The 10586-nt window shown below is 44.6% G+C and overlaps 1 protein-coding gene across 1 annotated transcript; it reads left to right on the forward strand.

The window, feature by feature from the left end:
- Window positions 1–6852: 6852 nt before the first annotated feature.
- Window positions 6853–8746, forward strand: LOC120739245 (achaete-scute homolog 5-like). The gene has a single exon (XM_040040956.1). The coding sequence runs from the start codon at window positions 6871–6873 to the stop codon at window positions 7417–7419; it is 549 nt and encodes a 182-aa protein (XP_039896890.1). The 5' UTR covers window positions 6853–6870; the 3' UTR covers window positions 7420–8746.
- Window positions 8747–10586: the final 1840 nt, after the last annotated feature.

Below are 10586 nucleotides of genomic sequence, written 5' to 3' on the forward strand. Positions count from 1 at the left end.
GAAGCATCAGCAAACACACAAACTGCTTATGTGCAGTTTGTCTCACAGTGTGTTACTGATAAAGGTCCAGCTGCTTATTTCACTCAGAGATGGGGAAAGGTGTAAGAAAAGATGAACTGCAGATTAAAGAATACATGCAGTGTCATAATTTGTAATGACATACTGCATCTGTTGGTGATGGATTTTGATAAATTCTGTATTTTTGTATTGTGAAATGTCCTGCAAAACGCACAAGTATACTAACGTTGTGTAGTTCAAATGCATGAAAACAGGTTAGTTTGTGTGTGAAATAACAGATCCAAGCTGAATGTGTTCATTACAACCACAATTAGAACCTAGACTTGTTTGTATCCTCATGCACTAATATTACTTTTGTGTTATATTAACATAGCAGAAGGTCTTTTTACCCGTGCATGTAAATGAGGGTGGACTCTTCAAGGTGGAGATACTTTTTACTTTCTTACTTTGAGTACATTTCAGAGTAAATTTGCTTTTTCACTTTTACTTGACTAAAACAGTTGAATCAGTTTTTACTGCAGTGTTTTTTAACACAAGCGTGGCGGGCGTGGTCTGCGGTGCTGGTGCAGGGGAGGCAGATGCACCTGCACAGCATCTGCGATCACGCCTCGCCGACATAAAAGGCTGAACTAGGTCCTGATTGTTGTTGTTGTTGTTGCGGTGCATGTGTCGGCTGTAGAGCTGCAGCCGAACATGTGAACCGTAAATAAAAGTGAAAATTATGCTGAAAAGCATAAAAAGGTCGTCTGGTCTGTCGTGGTTCATTTACAACAAATATCAGAATGTGTACTTAAGTACTGAATCTCTGTACGTTGCCACCTCAGCTGATACGTTTATAGTATTTCACAGCAGCTGTTCAACTACAAAATGTGTTTCATTTTGCTGTTCATCTTCTGCACGTTGTAGTTCCAGCACAGCGGATACCTGAGGTCACACTATGAGGAGACAGTGTACGCTTGTTTGGATCCCAGCTCGCCAACCGTAGGAAAAGGAGATGGGAGGGACTTTTGAAATATCCTCTGTTTTCTGGACTCGTGTTTGCTTAGTGGCTTCAGTTCAACCTGAGTGCTCATCAGAGGGGATAAGTGTGTGTGTGTGTGTGTGTGTGTGTGTGTGTGTGTGTGTGTGTGTGTGTGTGTGTGTGTGTGTGTGTGTGTGTGTGTGCGCATGCACGCTGTAATAATAGAGCAGCTGATAGAGGTCTGGTGAAATCTTCATCACGTCTCTGCATGTGCAGCAGCTTTAATTTTTCATCTTTGATGTGACACACACCTGTTTTATTTGTGACTTAACTGTGTGTGTGTGTGTGTGTGTGTGTGTGTGTGTGTGTGTGTGTGTGTGTGTGTGTGTGTGTGTGCGTGTGTGTGAGAGAGAGAGATTGATTAGGACGAGGAAACTAGAGGTACCATAAAAACAGATGCGATTGTGGTCGAGCTGTTTTCCTCTCACTCTACTGAATGTATACGCCCTGAATGTGGACGGTCCATCTTTCTTCACGGCACTTGTCCCAGACACGTCCCAAACAAACCTTGTCATTGGTGGGGAATTTAACTGTGTGTTGGACCCCTACCTTCTTTAACTAAGCAGGTCAGGAACAACTCCAGTGCATTTCTTAACACCGTTATTGAAAATTCAAATGTGTCTGATGTTTGGAGAACTGCAAACCCCACTGGTAGGGATTACTCTTTCTTTTCAACTAGGCATAATTCATACAGTAGAGCTGACTACTTTCTTTTGGATGCCAAATCAACGCCATATGTCATTGACACAAATTCTCACAATATTGTCATCTTGGATCACTTCCCTGCCACATTAACCTTAAACATCCAAAATGCAACTAGACCGCAGCAAACATGGTGGCTTCAGCCTCTATTGTTGGGCAAGAAGGATTTTCATGAATATTTGGAAACGCAGATCTCTGTATTTTGATGTAAATGACAACTCGGAAACTAAGCCTGCTACACTTTGTATATGAATAAATATGAATATAATAATCTACTCTCAGCAAAAATCAGTAAAGCCTTTTTGTGCACCAAGCAGAAATACTCTGAGCTTGGTGACAAATCGCATAAAATACTAGCAAGAAAACTTAGGAAACAAGAACAATAATGCAGGTGAGGCTTCAACGGACCTCAGAGACATTATCAATATGTCCAGTTCTATCAAATTTATACACGACACAAAATATAGATTGTGACTCTATGAAAAAGTTCTTGGATAGCTGCACTTTTCCAAACCTAGGGGAGGATGAACTCACACACAAACTCACAACAGAACAACAGAACTAACAACAACGACTGCTTCAAGTAAAATCAATGAGGCTCCTGGACCAGATGTCATCGCCAGTGAATTTTAGTGAGGTTTTTGTGCCCATACCTGCATAAAACCTTTACTGAAGCTCTAGTAGATAAAGTCCTCCTACCACCCTTACAGAGGAGATTATAACTGTCCTTTATAAGAAAGTAGGAATGCTGAGGATGTAGGTTCTTATCGTCCCATCTCCTTGCTGGATGGGAAACTATTTGCAGAATATCCATAATGCAAGACACTGCTTGATTCAGGTTCAAGCTTTTCAAGAGAAAGGTTAAATAAAATACACCCTGAGGTGTCTCCTCTGTGTGAGAAATGCTCCCTAAGCCACATTTCATTTTTTGTCCCAAGGTTAAAAAAATGCTTCAGTTCTTCATGTGCAGTTGAGCCTGATCCACTAACAGTTATTCTGGGCATCTTTGATGATACTCTGGGAATAGACCGTGCAAAGCGACGTGTTATAGCTTACTGTATTATTACTGCAAAGAAACTTCTCACTCACTGGAAGAAGAGAGATGCATCCCCCTTACAGCTCTGGCTTAATGAGCTGGCAAATACATTAAGTCTGGATCTACGATATACTCTTTGTGACAGACCGTCCCTACATGTCTGCAGCTATAACCAGCAGTTATAGTTTTTTGGCTTCTTATTCTGACAAACGAGCTGGACAGCTGGGACTGTGGGTGTGTGGGAGGGTATGGTACCATATTATGTAATGTTTTGTTATATGATGTTAATGTAAAAAACAGAGCAACTATCTGATACTGTAATTTCCATTGTCATACAAACATGTGAACTGCTCAATAAATATATGTTGAAAAAAACCCAACTGTTTCTGGAACAGATGAAGCAGAAAACATCTGGAATGACTTTCCCAAACATTTAGGGGATTCCTTTCTTCAGGTTTTCATCCTATCTCCAGCCACCGCTTGTGTCCACGATCTCCTTCTTTCGGTCACTACCCACAGCTCGCGACCGTAGGTGAGGGTAGGGACCTGGATCGACCGGTAAAATGAGAGCTTTGCTTTTACACTCAGCTCCCTCTTCACCACGACGGACCGGTGCAGCGTCCGCATCACTGCAGCTGCAGCACCAATCCGTCTGTCGATCTCCCGCTCCCTTCTCCCGTCACTCGTGAAAAAGATCCCCAAGATACTTAAACTCCTCCAATTGGGGCAGGAACTCGTCCCTGACCCAGAGTGGGCACTCCACCCTTTTCCAGCTCAGGACCATGGCCTCAGATTTGGAGGTGCTGATTCTCAATCCCACCGCTTCACACTCGGCTGCGAACCGTTCCAGCATCACCTCACGAAGCCAAAAGAACCACATCATCTGCAAAAAGCAGAGATGAGATTCCCCACCCTGGTGAAAGCTGATGCTAAGTGGTGGAATTGAATTGAACTGCCGGCTCTGCAGACCGAGCTCTTGCAACGGTTGTATTAGGATCAAATGGCCCGTAGCAATGGGCCAAACACCCCATACTGCCAGAGCGCCTCCCACAGGACACTCAGAGGGATGCGGTCGAATGCCTTCTCCAAGTCCACAGAACACATGTAGACTGGTTGGGCAAACTCCTCGAGAGGTTAAAGAGCTGATCCAGGGTTCTACGACCGCGACGAAAACCGCATTGTTCCTTCGGTATCCGAGGTTTGGCTAAAAGACAAACTCGTCTTTCCAGCAACCTGGCACAGACTCTCCCGGTCAGTCTTTTTGGTGCCTTGTAAATAAAACTTGATTGAATTTTAGTAAAGCTCATGATCTTTATTTGAGAGATTTCTGCCTCAGCTGTAGTTTAAGGTTCAGACCTGTCGGTCACGTTCACGGCTTCTTCATTCGTGGGACACTGTTGTCTTCTCTGCTTTCACACAGGAAGCTCAGTGTCTCCTCAGCTAAAGGAGGAAAAAAAGGAAGCACTGAAGTTGCTTTCTTCACCAGAGAACTTATCGAGCTGATTGTGCTCGCAGATCCTTCAGATCTGGAACCGTCAGATCATCGAGTCAGAAACTTCTGCTCTCCAGTCGTGGCCAAACTCGGACGAACACAGACGTCTCAGGTGAGTCTGACGGCTCACAGGTAACAGGTCTCTGTGTGATGAACAATCAGAGACGTTCATGTGAAGGTGAACGCAGGCTCAGGAAACTCTCAGACAGCAGCTCAGGTTACAGGTGTGTGCGTGTAAACAGTCATCAGCGTGTGCTGTGTGATGAGATGTGTGATGACAGGAAGGGCGTGTGTCGCTGACGCCTTTCATCTGGAAGTGCAGGATTTAGGAAGAGGAAACTGCAAACACTCATTTCTGTCTTTGATGTTTCTCAGCCAGAGAGAAAGAAGAGACGGCGGCGAGCAGATTTAACCTGCGTCACCTGAGTGAATCCCCCCCCCCAAAAAGGAGAAGGATGATAAATTCAACATTTTCCACACAGGAAGTGTGCGACGTTCGGTTTCACCTTAATCTGACCTCAGAGCTGCGAGTTAATCGGCTCAAGGTGAAGCTAGACGCAGCTCGCTGGTTTTCTACAGTTTCTCTTACCTGATGACCCTGTACACACCTGTAGGGGGCGGGGCTTCAGTAGGCAGAAGCAGGTAAAGCATCAGCTTTTCATCGTGCACTCAGTGTTCCTGTGAAGCTCGAGGAGGAAGGAGCGCAGCTGCACCTGAAGGTGAGATGAAGACACGACTAATCACATCATGCATTCACACACACACACACACACACACACACACTGTGCAGTTTAAATGATGCTGTTTGTAATGTGTGCAGCTGTAGTCTCCACTGTTTTGTTTTTAATTGTCTTTCACTTTTTATTTTTTGGAAGAAATCTCAGTTTTAAGAGGAAAGTTCTCACATTTCCTCCCAGAAAGGGTGTCAGAGTGTTACTGGAAACCAGTGAGTGTGTGTGTGAGCTGATCTGGTGCTGCGTTCACTGACTGGGACTAAACGTGGGCGCAGCGGTTCTTCGTGTTGCTGTCAGAATAAAAACTAAAACTAAAGATGAATGTAAAAAATATTTTGTACAACATGTAGACTAAAAAAAACCTTGAAATTAATTTACGTATTTAAAATACGGAGAAAACCTGTTTTTCATCACTTTGTTCACGTACGCAGACTCTTCGTGAAGGTTTTGGTGCTTTTGTTCCCCTGGATGCAGAGTTTAAACCTGCTCTGAACTTTTAAAGATGCCCAGTTTAACTGTGGCATTAATTCAAACTACAAAGAAAATCTTAAACAGGTAAACTTGCTCTGGAAACTATTTTAAACATAACAAGTAGCTGTCTCCGTGCTGGAGTTCAGCTCTGGATTAGACCGGCTCCGTCGGGCGTGGTCTCCAGACTTTGATTATTTTAGATCCAAAGCAGGCTTTGAAAAACCAAACCAAGCAAAAAGCAAGAAGAATTGTTTTTTAAGTAAGACTGAAAAACCTTCCTGAGTTTACCTGAAGTTCAATGAAGTTCATGTGTTTAACACGTGGATCACCTCATTTCAGGACAAAAATTACACAAAGAACAAAGCTGCTGTTGCTCCAGATGTGCAGTCATACAAATACCTCATACTCAGGCTTTGATCATCAGCTCAAGTTCAACGTGACCATGAAGTCCATAAAACAAGGTCAACACACAACAGATTTGTGTTAGATTTAGATGTTCTTCCCACAGAGCAGAACACAGATTTGAGTATCTGAGTATCTCCAGGTTCATGATTTAGTCTAAAAGTTATGAATCAGCACATCTGAAAGATCGATAAACTGCACACGTGTTTTTATGTCCAAACTCCTCCTCATATCATATCTAATTTAATCCTGATGATCCAGAACGTCAGAAATATTTATTTTTCCTTTCAGCCTCTGAGATCTGAGAAGTCCTCAGAAATCAGAACATGTGATTTTCATACTTTGTTTTTCAAGACTTCCTATATATTGTTGAAAATATCAGGTTCAAATTTCTCATTATTAATTTTGACCAATCACAGTTCGACCCACACAGGTGAGTCAAAGAGGCCACACCCCTAATAATGCAAATTTTAAGCCATATTCCAGGTATGTTAGAAAACCATTCTTCCCCATACACTTGTATTATTTTTCTTTGACTTGTGATATTAACTCCAGATGAATCGTTAAAGTCGTCTCCAGGATATAAAACGGTGTCATTAGCATATAGTGAACTCTTCCTCTTATTTTTATTCTGTAACAAAAGTTTAATACGGCATGAAATTATCCATCAAGACCAAAACAGTTTTTGTTTCAGGCTGCAAACATGTTTGTTTCTGCTATAACGTTGGACATTTTAAAATGCAAGTCTATGGGGATTGACTCACTGCTGGACCCTCTGCTGGATGGTAGAGGAACTGCAGTGTCAGTCAGCAGGAAGATAACTCACCTGTGTGGCTTTTCAGGTTGGAAGATTCAGGATTAAAGCTGAATTTGTCTTTATGCGTCTCCCCAGATCTCTGCGTGCTGGTGATCGACTGTCTTTGAGGTGGTCTTTGAAGACTGTTGTTGATCCAGCTGGGAGTTCGGATCAGGTACTGCTCAGCCAGGTTGCACGATGAGCTCTGCCTTCTCTCCTTCGTTCATCGAACAACGATCTTCGAACCTGAGCTTCGGCGTGTCTCCGCCTGCTGGACTCTCTGAGGATCACAGCATCTCGCAGCACTCAGACTCTCTCTCCAACTCCGTCCCCTTCCTCCTCTACCCGTCCGGCATGGACCCCACCGGCCTTGGCCTCTACAGAGGTCCTCTGAGGGGCCCTGGCCCTGGGATCCTGCCCTATCTGACCCCCTTTCACCACCACGGACACTTCAGCGTCTACGAGTGTCCATTTGAGCCGGCATTCATTCAGAAACGAAATGAGCGGGAGCGTCAGAGGGTAAAGTGTGTCAACCAGGGTTACGCCAAGCTGAGAGACCACCTGCCAGGTCAGAGTGCCGACAAGCGCCTAAGCAAGGTGGAGACGCTGCGGGCCGCCATCAGGTACATCAAATATCTGCAGGGCCTAGTGGAGCTGGAGGACACCAGGCACAGTGGAGGGGTATCGCCCAGCACCTCGTCTCCGGGCCTAGACTGCAGCGCTGAGGCGGAGACCTTCACCTGCTAAACAACCACCATAAGGTCACACTGAAGTACTCTTTCCACTGCCGGGTTCAGACTGCAGGACGCTTCTCGCATCAGCTGATTGAAGAGACAGATTACATGCCGCTGGTCTTCACCTGTGTGATGACATCAAGAAGGAGGAGCCAGGAGGAGAGTGGGAGTCACACAACGTTACAGAGGCCTCCATCAGTCAGGTGGATGCCGTGCAGTCTGAACCTGGCATCAGAGCTCGAGTTTATCAACAACCCTTTTGTTTGAAGGTGCAGCAGAAGCAGGAACGTGGTCACCACAATCCGTCCATCACCACCAGAACACGAGGAGCACGATTTGTTTCTCCCTTGAGTATCCCGCACACGTTATCCACATCGTTACCAAAACGGAGTCTGGCATCCATCCGTGTTCTGAACGAAGGCAGCAGGGAGTCTTCTTTGTGAAGATGTTCATCCACTGAACGCCTTATGGTCATGAGCGTTGTTGACCCACCCCATCGTCACGTGACTTGTTATGGGTCACATGGGTCCCAGTTTGCGCATGGAGGGAAAGGATTTGAGCCGGCATCATTTCACTGTATTGTGGATGGGTGAGAACTTTATGGTAACAGAGATGTGGATGCAGATGACCTTGGAAACATCATGCACTGTTTAATCAGAGTTTAAAACAACTTCATTTTTCTGACATGGATAAAAAGCAAAGTGTAGATTTACAGGAGGAACATCGTAACAAAGTATAAGTACTACATTACAGTACTTGAAGGTGCAGCAGGAATACAATTTTCAGGTATCTCTACTTTGAATATTTATTTTTCTGACAACTTTTTACTTTTACTCCCCACGTTTTAGCAGAAAAATCTGAACTTTTTATTGGTTAATCTGTCAAACAGGCTTGTTACGTTCAGTTAAAGACATCTGGAGGAAGTTTATACTTCCAGATTCTTCCAGATTCTGAAACAATAGCGCTTAAAGACAACCCTTTTGGTGTATCATATATGCATCAATTATATCGCTAAACTCAGAAGTTAAAGTGGGCCAGAATGATCCACAAGAGTGTTTATGGTGCAGACTTCAACTACTACAGAAGAGCAGCGAGCATAAAAGCAGTAATGTTTTTCAAGTGTCTGGTAATTTCACATGCAGCATTTCTAAGAGTTCAGCAAACACACAAACTCTTTGTTTGTGTGCCGGGTGTATCTAAAGGTCCAGACGCTGTATTTCCCATCATGAGAGAGAAGTTCATTCACAAATGAAGAAAAATGTAAGAAAGAGGAAAGGAGAAGGAAAGCGGTTAGATCAGGGGTGGGGAACTCCGGGTCTCGAGGGCCGGTGTCCTGCAGGTTTTAGATGTGTCCTTGATCCAACACAGCTGATTTAAATGGTTAAATGACCTCCTCAACATGTCTCGAAGTTCTCCAGAGGCCTGGGAATGAACTCATCAATTGTTTCAGGTGTGTTGACCCAGGGTGAGATCTAAAACCTGCAGGTTCCCCAACCCTGGGTTAGATAGAAGTAAGGATGGGTGCAGAGCAGCTGTGAGGTTCATGGTCAGTCACAGATAGCACCCTCCGTCTCCGTCCCATCCAACACAGCGTAGTGAGGTATTGCCGACTTAGCCTCTATGCACTGTATCAGTGGTGGTAGCTCCTACATAGCAGAGGCATATGTTTGCTCATTATGAAGAGGTAATTCCTCCATCGCTTAGGTATGCTTTGCCTACGTTCTACCGCTCTCTGCACAACCCACACAGAGAGGGATTTGGTAGTGCTGATGGAGCATGCTTGTTGGCAAGAGATTGGGACAACGTCGTTTACCTCTGCTTCTCCAACGCTTTTTCTCGCTCTGTGACGCACACGGGAAGCTCTGAGTAGCTTGGAGATCATTTGAGGCGCACGAGTAGTGTAACTGGATAGCGACTGGCAACTCTTCTGTTTTTTTTTTTGATACCTCCGGGTTTAAGATGGACTCATGGCATGCACAATGCGAGATAGGATTGGTTAGCATGGGGGAGGTTCCAGCTAGGCACCCAAGCATACCTTAAAATATACATGATTCAAACCTGGCTTGGGAGTTGTTTCTCGCAATATGAGCGAGAAACAACTGCAGACTGGCTTAGATGTTGCCTCGATTAACAAGGTCTGCCTGAGGCTATTGTTAAGCTTTGGTCAAGACATTTCAATAGGAAAACTATACTCCTGCTATCTGATGCATCGCTAGTCAAAGAGGAAACCTCCAATGAAGCGCTGATAATCAACGTCGCACTGACAATTTGTCGATGAGAGCTCCATTAACGCTACTGGTTCCCTCTGTGTGTGCTACCTAGAGAGAGGTGTAGGCAAAGCGGCTCTAAGCAACATAGTAATCAAACACAAGCTACATAGTGTGTAACACCTGTGTCTGCCGTCACAACAGATATACATCAGCAAAACGTCACTGTGCTGGGGTGTGAGGTGACATCGAGGGCAGCAGATACTGACTAGCTGAAGTGCACGTGTGCAGGGTTGGAGTCAGCTGTGACGGCTCATCAGCTCACATGTTGTTGACCTGAGTCATGTAAATCACAACAGCGGTCTCCATAAGCTCCTTTATATCATAAGGTAAAGACCCTAATACAGAGAAAGCCCAACAATCACATGACCACCTATGACCAAGCACCTGGCGAAAGTGGGAAGGGAAAACGTCCCTTTGAACAGGAAGAAAAGTCCAGCAAGTCCATAAAGAGCAGCAGCAGCAGGTCAGCTGATCACAGCCTGAACAGAAATCCTGGTCCCTTTTTACCCACGCTGAGCCGCTACACCTGACCTTCCCCACCTGATCAATCCCAGTTGAACCCTTGACTGTACCCGTGTTCAGCTGTGGTGGCAGGGAAACACAAACAGGCCGAGTTTTAAAGTCTTTCTTCTTCGCTGTTTGTGTTCCACGTAACGAAGGTTCAAGCTGAGCGTCATTAGAATTAGAGCTGAAGTAAACTTTGTACTCTTGCGTAAGAATGTTGTTTTCAGAGCCTGTACTTTTTCCACTTTAGTTTAGTAGAGAACATGAACCATAGCATTTCTTCTTCTCTGTAGTGACAAACGTGTGGACTACTGCCACCTCTGGTTAAAGGAAGAATCTGTGGCATTTAAAAAAGCATCATCTGAACGGTTTACCATCCAGCCTTCTTCCTCTGAACCAGTTCAGG

Source organism: Simochromis diagramma, unplaced genomic scaffold (genome assembly GCF_900408965.1).
Source record: "Simochromis diagramma unplaced genomic scaffold, fSimDia1.1 OVJJ01000296.1, whole genome shotgun sequence".
Taxonomy (NCBI): Eukaryota; Metazoa; Chordata; class Actinopteri; order Cichliformes; family Cichlidae; genus Simochromis; species Simochromis diagramma.